At 40.1% G+C, this 18280-nt stretch overlaps 2 protein-coding genes across 9 annotated transcripts in view; both read left to right on the forward strand.

The window, feature by feature from the left end:
* The window catches only part of LOC100783453 (protein PLASTID MOVEMENT IMPAIRED 2), a 32545-nt gene extending 15080 nt beyond the window's left edge, over positions 1-17465 (forward strand). For 5 of the 8 annotated variants that reach the window (XR_001385973.3, XR_005889582.1, XR_005889581.1 and 2 more), the window contains one exon: positions 312-984. Coding sequence is in view for 4 of the 8 variants with exons in the window: in XM_014770314.3 (XP_014625800.1) it covers positions 312-435 (124 nt within the window). In the remaining 4 variants the exon portion in view is untranslated. Of the gene's footprint in view, positions 1-311; positions 985-17208 lie in introns of those variants that run through there. The other 3 variants (XR_005889583.1, XM_041011887.1, XM_041011888.1) reach the window with 1 other exon arrangement.
* Positions 15305-16689, forward strand: LOC102661800 (uncharacterized). Its single transcript, XM_006602395.4, has 3 exons — positions 15305-15470; positions 15560-15824; positions 15922-16689. Exons 1-3 carry the CDS (start codon positions 15424-15426, stop codon positions 15937-15939), a joined length of 330 nt encoding a protein of 109 aa, XP_006602458.1. The 5' UTR covers positions 15305-15423; the 3' UTR covers positions 15940-16689.
* Positions 17466-18280: the final 815 nt, after the last annotated feature.

Raw genomic sequence — 18280 nt, forward strand, 5'->3', positions numbered from 1 at the left:
TTTGCAAGGGAGAACAATTTCTATCGGTCACCATATTGATGGTTCAACACTTGATGTCAGTGACATGCCGCCTTTCTCCAAAGACATGCCTTTGATTAATGATGAACAACAAGAAGATGATGTATATGCAAATCGTACTGATCATGACAAGGGTTTATGGGAGAACATTCCTACATAACTGCGTAAGCACAAAGTACCATATACATATTCCATGTCTTTTAATTGTAATGCATAAATTTATAATTAAATTTACAACTTATTGTGTATTACATAACTGACTTTGCCAAACTGAATTTTTTTTATTTCCACAGGCTTATGGCAACACCCCCAAGGTCCCCGCCACATTCAGATAATCCTCTCGAGGTTACTTCAAGGAGGACTAGACAATCCACCAGGCTCAGAAGCTTGACTACTAGAAGCTTAGATAATCCATGACCAATTGTTAACGTCAATCCTGCTACTGGTAGAGGATCAGGGCCCTATAAAGAAAAATTTCATAGTTATCTAGGGGTTGTGGCAAGAGAAAAAATTCCTATTATCCACTCCAATTGGAATCTTGTCTCGAACAATTTAAAGAACCTAATATGGGAAGATATTTTGGTAAGTGGTTTTAACTACACGTATGTTTATGATTGTCTTTATAAGTCACTTTTAAATGAATCATTCACTTACTGTTACATAACAACTTTGAAATGCAACGCAAATTTGACATCCCTGAATGTGAGGTTGCCAAAAAGAAGGTGATGTCAATAGTCGCAAGTAGGTGGAGGCAATTTAAGTCTTCCTTGACTTCTAAAATTTGTCTATGCTGACAATGAGGGTCAACAAATAAATTATCCTACAGTGAAGTATGGTCTTGATCCAGCTACATGGGCGAAATTTGCAAAAAGCCGCCAAACCCCTAATTGGCAGGTGTCGCAACCTACCCTTTTGTGGGCGAGCGAGGCGAGGCTCACAGGTGCGTCTTCCATAGGAGGAAAATGCGTGGAGTCGCCACCAACGTTTATTGAAAGGAAAATGTTAGAAAAACCAAAGGAAACCGGTCATGAAGAATATTCCAGATTCGGGAGTTATCTTTACGTTTGAGGAAGGTATTAGCACCTCTCACGTTTGTCCCAAAGGACAACAGCCTTAGATTAGAATTGTGTGAAATTATGTATCTAAACTTTTATTTCTTTTTTATTTTTGAGGTCGAAAAAAGCGGGGCTCTTGCTCCTACGTACCCTCCATCAAAGAGGAAATCAGACCTATGTAGTTCTTTCAAAAGGGGCGAATCAAGTGATTCTTTTTACTTGAAAGGGGGTCATTTTAAGGCGTTGGACCTTAAAATGATCCATTTTACTTGGTGAGAAAGCTAAGGCGTTGGACCTTAAAACATTTTTTCAGTGATTTTTGCGGACAAAGCTTGATTTTGTGAGTTGATTTTAGCCTTAGTTTCACTTTTGTTATTAGTCAATTCAATTTAAGAAAGAAAAATCCCAAAGAGAAACGTCCGATAGATTTTTTTTGTTTTATTTTACTAAAAGATATTTTTTTATTATTATATTATTATTTTATCTCTTTTTTGGTTTCCAACGTGGTTACGACATGACCGAACAGTCGGATTTCATTTTAACAGAAATTAATGGATATTATAATTCAAATGATCGGTGGAAATTTATTTTATTTTTTGATTAGGCGAGAAAATGACTTAAATAAATGACTAAAGCACGTCAAAAGGGGGTACGGAAAGTAAATGAAATGAAAATAAAAGTATGCGAAACAAATGGGGACCACCAAGGGTACATAGAATGACTTAAAAAGTTCGATTTCGGGAACTTACCGGTTGAAGACCGAAGAACGACGAAGAACGAACGAAAGATGGCGGAAAATCTTCAAGGAATCACCCACGGAAACGTTTTGGACGCGTTACGGAAGCGCCTCGGCGTGGATTTTCTTCACGGAAACGATTTTTTTCACTAATTTCAAGTGATCCTCAAATACCAGGAGGGTTGAACGTTTTTCTTCTTCCCTCCTCCCCCTATTTATAGGAAAATGAGGGAGGAGCTTGCCACCCAGCTCACCCAGGCGAGCTAGGTTGCTTCCTCCAGAAGGCACCGCCTGCCTTCTGGAGGAACATCCTGGAAGGCCCAAGTGGGCCTGGTTGCTATTTGCATCCCCCCTGTTTACTAAATACACCCCCTACCTTTTTTTACTGATTCTTTTTTCGTAACGTTACGGAAATTTACGAATTCCGTAACGATACTTGTTTTCCTTCAGTAATGTTACGGAACCTCACGGATTACGTAATCATCCCTTTTTTGGCTTTCGGAATGTTACGGAACCTCACGGATTGCGTAACAATGCTTCCTTTTGATTTCCGGCATGTTACGGAACTTCACGGATCGTGCAACAATGCTCTCTTTTGACTTCTGGCACGTCATGAAACTTTACGTATTGTGCAACAATGGGTGCCAAGTACCTCGAAGCGGTCAAGCAAAGGTTGCACGCCACCAAACAATGGTCCTCAGACGAAATTAGGGTATGACAGTTGCCCCTCTTTACTTACCTTTTATCGGAGATAGGAGGAAAGCAAAGATAAAACACTGATTTCGTCCATCTTAGCCCTTTCCGTAATTAATCTATGATGACTCCCGTCTCTCCTTCTTCTTTCTCTACACAACACAAAACAAAAAAAACAAACAAACAAAAATAACATAATATATATACGTATACACATGTTTGGTGAAGGAACCGATTGGGAAAATAACAAAAAAATCGTATTTTCCCCTCACCGGAGACTCCGTACTTGATAACGGAGGACGCATGAACAGCGCTAGACAATCAATTCATGGGGCTCCGAATAAGATGGTGGAGGATGCACGAACAACACTAGGCAATCAATTCGTGAGACTCCAGACTCAATGGTGGAGGATGCATGAATGACAATCAATTCATGGGGCTCCGAACAAGATTTGATGGTGGAGGATGCACAAACAGTGCTAGGCAATCAATTCGTGGGGCTCCGGACTCGATGGTGGAGGATGCATGAATGGCAATCAATTCATGGGGCTCCGAACAAGATTTGATGGTGGAGGATGCACGAACAACGCTAGGCAATCAATTCGTGGGGCTCCGGACTTGATGGTGGAGGATGCATGAATGGAAATCAATTCATGGGGCTCCGAACAAGATTTAATGGTGGAGGATGCACGAACAACGCTAGGCAATCAATTCGTGGGGCTCTGGACTCGATGGTGGAGGATGCATGAATGACAATCAATTCATGGGGCTTTGAACAAGATTTGATGGTGGAGGATGCACGAACAGCGCTAGGCAATCAATTCGTGGGGCTTCGGACTCGATGGTGGAGGATGCATGAATGGCAATCAATTCATGGGGCTCAGAACAAGATTTGATAGTGAAGGATGCACGAACAGCGTTAGGCAATCAATTCGTGGGGCTCTGGACTCGATGGTGGAGGATGCATGAATGACAATCAATTCATGGGGCTCTGAACAAGATTTGATTTTAGGACCGAATGGTCCACCGGGTTCTTTCACCTAAAAGGCGAACATGCTTTAGCAAGGAAAAATAAATCATTCACGAGAGCACCATATTTTTAGAGAAACAATATGCTTATGCAAAAATAGTTTTCCTTGTAACCGAAAATGAAGGGTAGGATGTCAACGTTTAGCTTTTAAATGAACATTCAGGGGAAACGTCGGGTCAAACTGAAACTGGGAATAAAATCACTCATGGTGTATAAAACTCGCACAGGTAAGTGTTTTACCGTAATTCCAAACCATAGCTGCACCATGACTTTATTTTGCACATGATTTCCTATCGAACCAAAAGATTACACGTGTGATCACGGATCAATAGGATTTTCTCAAGGGTGGTGTTTTGGAGAAGAAGTTGGGTGTTTCGGTCTTTTCCTCTTTGTTTATGTGGGGTGGGACATCGCCAGTCGGGAGCGACCTTGAATGGCAATCCCAAAGGAAGAACCACTTTAAAAATGGGCTTTCCCTTTGCCAGCAGTCATTTACCTCGCCAAAAATTCATCTGGTCCGAAGATCTTCTGTTCTCTTTCTTGGTTTCCTTTATTGATCAGGAATTAATCTGTTTTCCTCCGATCTTTTCCTTTTTTACTTTCTTCCGATCTTCAATCGAGAATCCTTCTTTTCCTTTTCTTTTCTTTCTTTTCATTTCTTCCTTTTCATTTCTTTCTTTTCATTTCTTCCTTTCCATTTCTTTCTCTCCTCTTTTTTTTGATCTTTGGTTGGGAATTCGAGTTTTAGCATTCATTATTCGCTCTCCCTTGAGGAGATTCTGCTGTCCTCTTCTTCGGGGGAAAGGATGAGGATTCTCTTCATGGGCCAAGGTTCAAGGTAGCTTAAGGTTGTGTCTTAACATGGTCTTTTCATCATGCGTGCCCGATTTTGATATTTGGGGCAAAACAAATTCATGTGTCAGGGTGTCGGTTTCGGGTTAAACTCCCATATTATTCCCACGAGGCGCGCGTAACAATGATGATTTGGAAACAACGCGCAAAATTAGTCATGCATACAGCTAGGTGGGTACTCAAGCATCCAGCTTATGGCATTATGATACTAAGGCTTGGGATTTACGCAAGTAGACCTAACATTTCCAAATTATGTTCTTTCATTGGTTCAACGAATCCATCCATTCTTATCTCGGTTATTTTGAAAAATAAACTCTTAGCGTCAATTTCTTGTTTCCAAAAGATATGTTTGCTCTCTACGAATGATTTGTGCTTCCTATGACCATAACATGCCGACCTTCGAGGTCTTTCTTTCTCTTTTCTTTTTGTTTCATTTTTTCTTATGCATGTTTTCAAAAAACTATACATCCATCGCTATCTATGAGAAAAGCTTTTTTCTCTGTACACCTACGTTCCTACACACGAAAAAAAACTTTTTTCTCTATATACACACGCATTGAAAAACTCTTTCTCTCTATACCGACATGGTCTATATAAAATCTCTATTCCTTTTCAAAGATTTCTTTTCCCCTTTTCAATATACACTCGTTGTTTATATAAAAATTTCCTTTATATACACTCATTGCTCATATACAAGAATTTCTTTTCACACATTGTTTATATACAAAAATTTCTTTTCTTTGCTTCATATACAGATATGACATTTTGTTCACAACGTCTCTTTCTTTCTCTATTCTTGGCGTTATTACGACATTTGTTCGTTTTATTTTAGGATGACGTTCCTAAACGAAAACTCTACACGGTTCCGGAATTTCAACAAATATCATCGACAATAACGAAATAAGCACTAACGCAACAATCCAAACAAAATGTATGCACAAAACAAATGACAGTCGAAAAAAACAACAAAAACAAACGTTAGTCCCTCAAGTCATAGAAACAAGATAACATACAAATGATAAATGATGAAACATAAAAAATGAAAAGAATACGAATCTGGGGATCCCACGGTCATGTGGCTCCGCTCCTTCCCAAGAAATCGAACAGGTTAGTCATATCCTCGTCCATGTGGGGTTCATCCATCCCACCGGGGGGTCCTACAGGCTCCTCCCCGACCTGGGCATCAGGCCAGTCTCTAGGCCTCCCTGTGCGCTAGCGATTTTCTCGCCTCCCTAACTTCACGGGTTAGTGCTTGACAGAGGTAGTCTGCACGGAAGATGACGTAAATCTCCGCGTGTCAACGGGCTTGTTGGCCGCGATTGACAAAGGGTGCAGAAGACGACGTTAGTCTCTGCATGCTATCAGGCGTTGAGTCTTACAGATAGCAGAAGAACATTTGCGGGTTACCGTCGGGTGTCCCCGCATGCCACCGGACTCTTGGGTCACGATAACAAAAGGTGGGGTGGTCGACAAAAGCAGGGCTTTTGCTCCTACGTATCCTCAATTTGTGATGAGGAACTCAGACCTACGTAGTTCTTGATAACTGTGAGACTAAAATAGTCTCGGTGTTTTCTTCACTAAAATGGGAACATGCTTTAGTAAAGAAATAAAACTTCCAACTGATCAGAGCAACATATGATTTTTGATGAAAAATAATGTGTCTATCAGGGAAGGAGAGTATGCTGATGAAATTTTCTCATAACCATGAATGAGACCTTGGATGTTAGCATTTCGTTTCTAAACGACCATTTAGAGGAAAACACTGGGTCCAACGTAAATAGAAGAAAATCACTCAAAGTGTATCAATCTCACACAGGTAAGTGTTTTATCCTAATTCCGAACCATAGATATGTCATGACTTGACTTTGCAAATCATTTCCTATCAAATCAAAGATTACATGCGTGATCATGGATCAATAGGACTTCTTCTTGGGAATGGGTTTTTTTTTTGTGGGAATTTTTGCTTTGAGTGTTCTTGGCCTTTCCTTTTCTATTTTTGTTTAGTGTGAGGTGAACAAGTCACCGACGCACAAGATTTTGGTTGGCAATCAAAGGGAAAGGACCACTTTAGGTTGTGGTTTCCTTTCTTTTTCTTGTTTACTTGGTGACAATTCTGTATTGTTCAGATATTGTCTGGTCCAAAGACCTTTCTGGATGTTTCTTCTGTTTTCTTTCGATCCTTGATCGGGAATTTTCTTTCCTTTTTTGCTTTCTCCCACTCCTTTATTGGGAATTTTCCCTTTTTTTGTTTTCTTTCGAGGGCAAGGATTGACATTCTCACAGTGGGTCAAGGTTTATGGTAAGTTGGGATTTTGGCTCAAGGCTTGTAGAACGACTGGTCATGATATATGTCAGGGTTTGGCCAGCGGTTCGGGGATAAAGGGGATGTCCCACATTATTTCCATGATACGCATGCAACAATGATGATTAGGAAATTTTATGCAAAACTGGTCATGCATGCACCCATGTGGACACTCAAGCATCAAGTTTTTATGGTCATGTGACACTAGGGCTCAGGATTCATTTTCCCTATTTTAAGTCAACCCAGTGTTTCCAAAATATGCTCCTTTTTCAATTCATGCATTCATCCGAGTCCATTTTGGGCGTTCGGGAAAATTTTCACAGCATTCACCCTTTAGGTGTATGCACATTGTTTTTTCAAAAAATTGGTTATGATCAGTGAATCTTTTTTCAAAGAAAAGCTGGAAGTTATTTCTCTTCAAAAGCATGTTGGCTTTTCAGCTGAAAGATATATTTTTGTTCTCTTTTTGTTTTTGTTTTTGTTTTTTTTTTTCATGAGGCATTTTGCTACCTAAACATGTGTATATTTTTGTGAGGTATTTTTGCTATATACATGCGTATCCAAGGTATCTTGCTACCTAAACATATATATATATATATATATTGTGAGGTATTTTTGCTATATACATGCATATCTAAGGTATTTTGCTACCTAAACATACGTATATATATTTTGTGAAGTTTTTTTTTTTGCTACATACATGCATATCTAAGGTATTTTCACTACCTAAACACACATACATATATTTTGTGAGGTATGACTACCCTCCGAGCTTGTGCTTGTTTTATTTAAATTCCTAGGATCATGAGCAACTAGGTGTGTCCTACTATGACTTGAGAAACAAAAGTGATCAAATAACAAGCAGAGATTTAAAAGGTACTAGGTTGCCTCCAAGTAGCGCTTCTTTAACGTCTTCAGCTGGACGCTTGATGACTTGTCGGTCACGGACCTAGTACTTTGCTTATCTTTGGCTTTGGACTTGGTCGCCTACTGGTCGGCCATGGGTCGTAGGCAACGCACTAACTTTTTTGTGGATGAGCTGAGGGGCTTTGGAGGTGGCGGCGATGCATCTGTTGCCCATTGCCGGCCATCCCCAGGCTACTGTGGTGTCTCGCCCTGCGCCTGCCTAGGGGCGCAGTACTTCTTGATGAAAGTTCGATTAGTAGGGGGCCTGATGACCTTGCTGGGGGCGACAAGCACTCTGTAGAACTGACAGAGGCCCGTAATCAGAGCTGGAAACCCCAAGACCCTGTTGGACTTCTTCGGGTCCACTGGTTGTCTTGCGGGCGCGATCCCTGCAAACAATAGATGACATCAGAAATCAGTTGAGCGATGTTCATACTTACCTATGTCATGATGGCGTGTCCTTGCTGGGGGGAATGGGCACCCTGTAGGACTAACAGAGGCCTGTAACCAGAGCTGGAAACCCTAGGGCCCTGTTGGACTTCTCCAGGTCCACTGGGTGTCTTTGTGGGTGCGATTCCTGCAAACAATAGATGGTATCAGAAATCAGTTGAACCATATGCATACTTACCTATGTCGGGATGACACAGACCAAATGATACCTCCGTAGGGGGAGATCGGTATTGTGGCCGCTGGACGGAATGTTGCTAAGTAGCAACGTCATCCATATCTGTGTAAGAGTGGTCATGCTACCGGTATGCACAGTAGCTACGCGATAGCCTCCTCCTCTGGTTGTGCTCGCATAGTTGGTCGCCCTCCAATATCAGGGGGTGGCCCAGGAACTGATAAAGGGAAACTACTGGCCCCTTAACCGGGAGCGCAAGTCTCGATTAAGCATTAAGGGTAGAGGACCTTAACCGGGAGCGCAAGTCTCGATTAAGCATTAAGGGTAGAGGACCTTAAATTCTCTTAAGGTGCGGATATGGAGCCCACTGAAGGCGAGGACGTGTAGTCCTCTGAAGGCGAGGACGTCTAGTCCTCTGAAGGTGAGGACGTGTACTCCTCTGAAGGTGAGGACGTGTAGTCCTCTGAAAGTGAGGACATGCAGTCCTCTGAAGGTGAGGACGTGTAGTCCTTTGAAAGTGAGGACATGTAGTCCTCTAAAGGTGAGGACGTGTAGTCCTCTGAAAGTGAGGACATGCAGTCCTCTGAAGGTGAGGATGTGTAGTCCTCTGAAGGCAAGGGCATGTACCCAAGGGTCCACCCTTATAAGAAAGCAAGAGATTGACTCATCGAGAGGGCCGATCATCCCAAATTCAAAAGATTGGACATTAGATGTAGGAAATCTATGCAATTAACATGATTTTTAGGGATGCAGATGCATGCAACCTTTGTCATGAAATTTGGTTAATGCGGACTCATATGAAACAATGCAACGCAATGGAAAGTTGTACAATGTTCATGACATTCTTTCCCTATTTTGTAATTTTGATTTTGATTTTGATTAATTTGTTTTTGGAAAACACAGATTGACTGTCCTTTTGAAAGAGGCGATAATTCATGCAACCTTATCCTATCTTTGCAAATCTCTCCGGGAACTCCCTCAGAGTGTTTGTTCTGTTTGATTTAGTCACTTGACCATTTTGGAGTGATGGCAATGGAGCCGTTTGACGTTTAATCAATCCATTGAAATTCCAGGGTTTGTCCTTTTTTTTTTTGTTTAAAAACATCGACGGGTGAGAACTTTTGATCTGCCCCTCATTGCCCCAATGTAAGGCTTTGAGGTACCAATTGTTATCTTTCATCATGACCTTGTAGCTGGGAATCTATTGGGTGAGAACTTCTAATCTACCCCTAGGTTCGCTTGAGTTTTTTGAATGGTGCCTTTCATTGCCCCAGTGTAAGGCTTTGAGGTACCAATCGTTGTCTTTCGTCATGACCTTGTAGCAAGGAACCTATTGGGTGAGAACTTCTAATCTGCCCCAAGGTTCGTTTAAGGTTTATGCATGGTGCCTTTCATTGCCCTAGTGTAGGGCTTTGAGGTATCCATTTTTATCTTTCGTCATGACCTTGTAGCTGGGAACCCATTGGGTGAGAACTTCTAATCTTCCCTTAGGTTCGCTTGAGGTTTATGCATGGTGCCTTTCATTGCCCCAGTGTAGGGCTTTGAGGTATCCATTTTTATCTTTAGTCATGACCTTGTAGCTGGAAACCCATTGGGTGAGAACTTCTAATCTTCCCTTAGGTTCGCTTGAGGTTTATGCATGGTGCCTTTCATTGCCCCAGTGTTGGGCTCTAAGGTATCCATCGTTGTTTTGTTTTCACAACCTTGTAGCAAGGGAGAATGAAAGAAGCGGTTGATTCTTGCAAAAAGAATTTTCCAAGGACGAGAAATAGTTGAAGGATTTTTTTTCAGTTGATGGATTAAGTCAAATGACTCATATTCTTGATAACTCACTTCTCTCTAAAAAAAGACAAACTTTCCAGAATGATAAAATGAGGTCACATGAACGTTTATATTTTTACTTGAAAACACAACCAATCAAATTTTTTTGTTCTTTAATTTTGAACCTTTTTTTGCTTTTACTCGTCGTTTTACGGCACCTCCACCAAATGTGTAGCACGGGTAATTTCTGATTGAATGGTCTTGAAAGTCCAAACTTAGGAGCACAGATCACTTGAGCAAACAGACCAATGGCTTGCACCCACATTCCGGTGAAAGTTGAATAAGCAAAGATGCGTTTGTGAGAGGATGAGGGACAAAGATATCAAATTTATCCATTTTATTTAGCATTGTAACTGTGGTTTACAATAATGGTATAAACTTGAAAATCTTGATGAGTCATTAGAGACATCTAACAACAACTTTCAAAATTGCCCCATGTGTGGCATCTCTTGTCAATGTCAGGATTTACACGCGATTCTCCTCAAATTTCAGCCAGCCCGCATCAATTAGACCTTGCACCTTACGCTTCAGGGCCCTACAATGCTCAATGGAACGCCCCGGGGCTTCTCTATGACAAGCACACGTTGCATTCGAGTCGTATTCTCGGAGAAATGGAGGTTGATGAACCTTGGCTGGGGTTATGGCTACCGTTGAATTATCAAGTAGATATGGGAGCAAGTCAGCATAGGACATCGGAATTGGGGTGAATTCTACAGGCTTTTTCGCTGCAAAATTCATTTCTTGGTTGGTGTTTTGGTTTGTGCTAAAGGTGGTGTTTGTCATTGGAAGTGCGGTAGACAGGCTTTGTGGTTGATTTAGGGATGGCCTTTGTGGATAACTGGATGGTGGGTAAGGAGAAGGTTTGTTATTGGCTGAGTAATGACATTGTTGGGTTGGTGGGAAACTTGGCTGTATAGGAATGGCAGTCACAACATGGGTTTCTCCGTCATTCTCACCCTCTTCACCTGCCCCAGTTTTTTTGCATTTATCAAAGCCTGATGATCAGATTTGCCTCTTTTTAGACCCACTTCAATGATTTCGCCAGCGAAGACCAAATCCGCAAAGCTTGAAGGTGTGTAACCCACCATTTTCCATAATAGAACACTAGTAATATGTCTACTATCATTGTTATTATTTCTTTCTTCGTCATTAAGGGAAACACTTGGGCTGCCAGATCCCTCCACCTTTGGGCGTATTCTTTAAAAGATTTGTGCCCCCTTTTTGCACATGTTCTGTAGTTTCATCCTATCCGAAGACATTATACTGACACTGCCTAACGAAGGCAACCATTAGGTCTTTCCAAGAGTGGACTTGAGAAGGTTCCAAGTTAGTGTACAAGGTAACAGCTACCCCAGTAAGACTTTCTTGGAAGGAATGTATCAGCAATTCCTCATCTTTTGCATATGCCCCCATCTTCCGACAATACATCTTTAGATGGTTCTTGGGCAAATAGTCCCCTTGTACTTGTCAAAGTCCTGCACCTTGAACTTGGGAGGGGTGACGATATTGGGTACTAGGAACAACTCTTCTAGGTTAGCAAAGGCATAATCTTCACCTCCTTCAATGGCCCTGAGCCTTTCCTCTAGATGATCCAACTTTCCTATTTCTAGCATGAGGGTTTTCACTTGTTGTGGAATGCAAGAGGTGTAGTAGTGGGTGATACTGAGGGCCCTCCAAAGTGTTTTGCAGGGGTATACCACCAACTGCTTGCCCTTCAGTGGCATATCCAAGGCAAGGCTCGAAGTCGGCTAGATTGTGGTGGCGAATTTCATGTGTCTCCCGCACGGTTTAAGAGACATGTGCATGATTAGTTTGGGGTTGTCGGCTCTTAATAGGTATGGGAGTGGAGTTATTGACAATCTCACTGGGAGTGTACACCACATTGAGCGGTGTATAGTTGGGAGGCAAGCCATATGGCGGGAAGGCGTGCTCATTTTGAATTTGCACATCATGGGGCCGTCCATACTTCCCAAATCTTTGCCTACCATATCTGAGGTTGGATGATTCATTTGGTTGAGGCCAGGTGGGGGCATCGGGTTCATCTTAGCAACAGAGCTGGTAGCGGCAACTGCAACCGCATTGGCTTCCATTATCTTCTTCATGCTCATCATGGCCTCCATTATTGTGGCCATTTGCTCTTTCATCTGCTTTTGCACCTCCTCTACTTCACCCATTACTCTAGCTCTAGCATAGGTTCAGTAAGGGCGCCGTAAAGTGTGTTCTTTTCTTTTTATAACAATGATCAAGTTCACTTTTTTTCAAGGAAAGAATGCAACGAGCAATGCAACCAATGAAAAGCATGGATGTATGCGAATGATGCACAGTTGAAGTATTGCGAATTTTTACGCGGGATATGGGGTTGAATCAATTTAGATTTTCAACATGGTCCATGACATCTTCGTTAAGGTCAAACTGGAAGTAACAGGGACATCGACAGTCCTAAATGTGTTTGGCAGTAGACGAAGTAGCGATGTAACTCAATCCATCTTTTGCCCCAATTTTTTTGCAAGATGGTTACTTCCATGCTTCAACTTGACTTGATGAACCTTTTCGTAAAAGCATGAGCTTGGTTCAACCCCATAATCCAAAGAATGACAATTTGATCGCCAATACTTCGACAACATTTCATAGAGATGAAAGAATCGGGAATACATATGCTATGCATGGAAAGTGTAATTATGAGATTCGAGATGGCCGGAGAAACATCATTTCCTAGTTAACCACGCATTAGGTACCATGCTCAATCATTTTGTTTTGTTGTTTGTGTTTTTTATTATTTAAGAAATGGGTTTATGATACCAACATGGTTGGCTCATGGTACCTAACACATGCAACTAAGAATGCGTCATGAATTTTCATGCTTCCTTTTTTTTGTTTTTGTTTTGTAGAGGAAAACACAAGGATCATGTATGAGCAAACATGAAAACAAAAGGTATGCAGTTTATAGAACAAAAAATATGTTGAACGCATATGCATGATGATGCAATGACTCATGCAAAATGTGAGGCTGGAATATGATAACGGACAAATGCAGGAACGATATGTTCATTATGATGCCATGAAGAGATGCTTATGCGATGCATGATATGAATGCATTTACAGACACGAGAGCCCAGAAAATTATCTCTTCTTACTTGCACACTTGGGGGTGCAGTGCCCCATGTGTGTAGTTAAGAAGGTGATATGGATCTTCCGACTTCCCATGACAGAAAGACGAGACCTACATACAATGCGTGTGTGACGATATGATGCAAACGCGCAAAAGCATAACACGGGGATGTACACAGTATGGCAATATCCACAAATAATCATACAGCAAAGGCATACATGACATTTAGGTTATATGCATGGCAATGTTTAAAATGGCACGCAGCGTTTTTGCTTCGTGCCCCTATTTTAGGGACCTATAGGATAATATCTAGGGGTCTCTAATAACTACTCCCAACGATCCATATCTCACATGGCTATTTTCTAGAGGTATCATCACTCAAGATAATAATATTGCGGCGGTATGGAATACCAGCGACAACACATTATAAAGAGAGAAAGCTCTAGACGAGGTTTCACTATTATCAAGCAAGTCGGAGACCTAGCATGACCATAGATTCACCTCCACTCCTTAGATTTCCATGAACCCGGGTATAGGGCCCCTTTTTACTCAAACCCGTGGGTGCTTAGAATGCGGTGTAAAAATGTGGAAAAGACAGCATTTATTATTTTTACACATTTCAAGAAAAAACGCACACACAAATTTTCATAATTCCACACTTTCCTAAAATAGGCCTAGCTCACAAAAACAATCCCCAGCGGAGTCGCCAACTGTCGCAACCTACCCTTTTGCGGGCGAGCAAGGGGAGGCTCACGGGTGCGTCTTCCATAGGAGGAAAATGCGTGGAGTCGCCACCAACGTTTATTGAAAGGAAAACGTTAGAAAAACCAAAGGAAACCGGTCATGAAGAATATTCTGGATTCGAGAGTTATCTTTACGTTTGAGGAAGGTATTAGCACCTCTCACGTTTGTCCCAAAGGACAACAACCTTAGATTAGAATTGTGTAAAATTATGTATCTAAACTTTTATTTTTTTTTTATTTTTGAGGTCGAAAAAAGCGGGGCTCTTGCTCCTACGTACCCTCCATCGAAGAGGAAATCAGACCTACGTAGTTCTTTCAAAAGGGGCGAATCAAGTGATTCTTTTTACTTGAAAGGGGGTCATTTTAAGGCGTTGGACCTTAAAATGATCCATTTTACTTGGTGAGAAAGCTAAGGCGTTGGACCTTAAAATGTTTTTTCAGTGATTTTTGCAGACAAAGCTTGATTTTGTGAGTTGATTTTAGCCTTAGTTTCACTTTTGTTATTAGTCAATTCAATTTAAGAAAGAAAAATTCCAAAGAGAAACGTCCGATAGATTTTTTTGTTTGATTTTACTAAAAGATAATATTTTATTATTATATTATTATTTTACCTCTTTTTTGGTTTCCAACGTGGTTACGACATGAATGAACTGTCGGATTTCATTTTAACAGAAATTAACGAATATTATAATTCAAATGATCGGTGAAAATTTATTTTATTTTTTGATTAGGCGAGAAAATGACTTAAATAAATGACTAAAGCACGTCAAAAGGGGGTACAGAAAGTAAATGAAATGAAAATAAAAGTATGAGAAACAAATGGGGACCACCAAGGGTACATAGAATGACTTAAAAAGTTTGATTTCGGGAACTTACCGGTTGAAGACCGAAGAACGACGAAGAACGAACGAAAGATGGCGAAAAATCTTCACGGAATCACCCACGGAAACGTTTCGGACACGTTATGGAAGCGCCTCGGCGTGGATTTTCTTCACGGAAACGATTTTTTTCACTAATTTCAAGTGATCCTCAAATAACAGGAGGGCTGAACGTTTTTCTTCTTCCCTCCTCCCCCTATTTATAGGAAAATGAGGGAGGAGCTTGCCACCCAGCTCGCTCAGGCGAGCTAGGTTGCTTCCTCCAAAAGGCACCGCCTTCTGGAGGAACATCCTAAAAGGCCCAAGTGGGCTTGGTTGCTATTTGCATCCCCCCTGTTTACTAAATACACCCCCTACCTTTTTTTACTGATTCTTTTTCCGTAACATTACGGAAATTTATGAATTCCGTAATGATACTTGTTTTCCTTCTGTAATGTTACGGAACCTCACGGATTACGTAATCATCCCTTTTTTGGCTTTCGGAATGTTACGGAATCTCACGGATTACGTAACAATGCTTCCTTTTGATTTCTGGCATGTTACGGAACTTCACGGATTGTGCAACAATGCTCTCTTTTGACTTCTGGCACGTCATGGAACTTTACGTATTGTGCAACAATGGGTGCCAAGTACCTCGAAGCGGTTAAGCAAAGGTTGCATGCCATTAAACAATTGTCCCCGGAGGAAGTTAGGGTATGACAGCAGGTTTGTGATTTTTTCTTGTATTTGAAAATGAAGTTAGACTTATATTTGTTGTGATGTAATATACGAAAATTGTTGTTTGTGTTTGTAAGGGAATATGAAAGAAGGCGCAGAAGATTCAAAAAATACAATGGCTGCCCCCACTTACTGTCTCGTGGGGGTTATGATCTTCTTGACAAAAAACTTATGGACGAGAAGAGGAAGCATCAAGAACATCTAGCTGAGTTTATTGAAAATCCATCACTCGGCATCGACCCTCCATCCCCCGTGTCGAGACATCTCAAGTGGAAGATGGCCCGCACAAAGCCTTATGGGCAAATGACCTCTGCAGCAGCACAACAAATATCAGACGAAATTGTGAGTTCATTTGTTGTTTGTTTACAATCATTGTCAAATAATTGTTTCATAAAAATGACCACTCACATTTAATTTGATAAATTGTGTTTGCATGCAGGATTCTTTAGAGGAATAGACGACGCAAGGTAGCCTTGTTCCACATGGTCATCAGGATATACTGAACACTGCTATTGGCAGACCTGAGCATCCAGGACGTGTTCATGTTCTTATGTTGTACATTTTACGAAGTTTCTTATATGATGTATGAGGGAGCCGTCCACAATGGCAAGGATAAATGGAGTATCATTTGGTCAAAAATTCTTTATTCTGACTTCAGATGTTGTTAATCAAAGTCTCTAATGAGTATAGTGGAAATATGAATTGGTTGTGATCATAATAATTCAATATACTATCATTGCTGAATCATAAAAGTGGAGCAACTATTATGTGGTAATGTATTCACATTAATATGGATTCTAACCCATTCATCCGGTTGAAGTTAAGTTTCTGATTGTTGTCAATAACTGCTTTGTTTACATTCATTAAGTTTCATTTGACCAATTTTTTGTTCATATCTTGTGTGTATCAAGAGAAAGTGTTATGCAGAATTTGTTTTGAGGGAGAGATTAACGTTGTATTGCTCCCATGTAGGCATCGTGTCCTTTGCAAGTGAGGTCAAATATGTGATGGTCAATGAGACAACTTCATGCATTGCATATAGTTTGGCCTTATGCTTTTTTGTTTATCTATTTTTTCCTGCTCAAAATAATTTTCTCCTTATGCCTACTTTCCATGTACTACAGCACTTGCTCAGAGAAGTGTAAGAAGTGCCCTATTTGCCATGATTCTATTGCTGGGCGTCTGCTTGTATATGATGTTTAGATGTTAACTTGGTCAACTTTTTTCGTGTTAAAATACCATAGAAGAAAGGGACTAAACAACATGTTTTAATAGGGTGAATATACTTAGTATAGTAGTTTTGGCGGTGACATTAATTTGACGCCTGCCTTGACTGTCTAATACGACATCAAAGGATAAAAAGAAAAATAGAGCATCCACTTGATATACTTTGGATTTTGAGTTTGATTTGTTTTGTTTTGCATTCACTCTCATATGATCTACTTTTCTATTGAAAATTTATTGCCTTTCATTTAGGTACCATTAACAACCTATCCATCCTTTTAGCTTTTTCATGTGCATTCTTTGAAGGTTTTTAACTTTGCATGTTTTTTGGGCATACATTTTACTTTTAAAATATTTTGACATTCGTAACTCACAAACCCCATAATCTAGACTTTCAAATATTGCATTTGAAAATGCTTTCAATTATTTTATTGATGTTCAATATTCCTTTTGACAATATTTTTCCTTTAGAATGTTTACTTAAATGATTCTTCATATGCAGGTTAGGTGGCACTCCTACAATGGAACTAATGATTGTAGCTAGAAAAATAGTTCCAAAATTACAACTGGAACATGGATTGTCTGTTGATAGAGTTTATACAGGGTCATTTATGACTTCTCTTGATATGGCAGGTTTGTTGCCACAACTATTAGCAATCAGCCTTTTTCTTTTGTGATTCATTATGCAGTTCTGATTCAATATGGCAGGTTCTGATTAGACTTCTCTTATAAGGAATACCTATGAACTTCAGCTTTTTTAAAAACATAAAATGTAGCTCTTATATAATACATCTTTGGACATGCTAGATATAGTGTTTGCTTCTCTACATTTTATTCTTCGTTGTTTGAAACTATGTGTATTAAATGCATGTCATATTCAATATGGAACACTAAGTGCTTCTAATGGGAAATACATGTCTACATGAGCCATATACTTAATTATTTCATGGTATTTATTCATTTTGTCGTGTCTTTATTGCAAGGACAACATATTTGAACAACTGTTGAAATAATAGCTTATAAATGTACAAAAAAAAAATAGCTCCAAAAAATATAAAAAAAAATTGCATTCTACGGCGGTTCTGGGAAGACCGTCATAGAATGCAACGCATTCTAAGACAGTCCTTGCCACATGACCGTCTTAGAATGCATTGCATTCTACATCGGTCCTTGACACATGACCGTCATAAAATGCAATAGCTTCTAAGACAGACGGTCCTTGACACATGACTGTCGTAGAATGCATTGCATTCTAAGACGGTCCTTGACACGTGATTGTCGTAGAATTAAATACCTTCTAAGACGGTCTTGACAACCGTTGTTGAATACACGAACCCTTTTAACAACGTTCGCTACGACAACGTCCCACATTTTTCATGATAAATTATTCACTTAGCTGTTGCTCTGCCTTGTTTTGTACTTTGTATACTCTTCTCGTTTGTCATATATATATATATATATATATATATATATATATATATATATATATATATATATATATATATATTAATTTAATTTATTTAAATACAAAAATTGGTCGGTGCTTTTTCTATCACCTGAAAACTGCAAAATCA

Source organism: Glycine max, chromosome 18, assembly GCF_000004515.6.
Source record: "Glycine max cultivar Williams 82 chromosome 18, Glycine_max_v4.0, whole genome shotgun sequence".
Taxonomy (NCBI): domain Eukaryota; kingdom Viridiplantae; phylum Streptophyta; class Magnoliopsida; order Fabales; family Fabaceae; genus Glycine; species Glycine max.

What these genes read in the sequence shown, in the direction of transcription:
- LOC102661800 (XM_006602395.4), top strand. Translation starts at nt 15,424, where the DNA reads ATGCCATTAAACAATTGTCCCCGGAGGAAGTTAGGGTATGACAGCAG. An exon ending in AAGTTAGGGTATGACAGCAG is followed by an intron (nt 15,471 to 15,559) that starts GTTTGTGATTTT and finishes TGTGTTTGTAAG; the next exon opens with GGAATATGAAAGAAGGCGCA.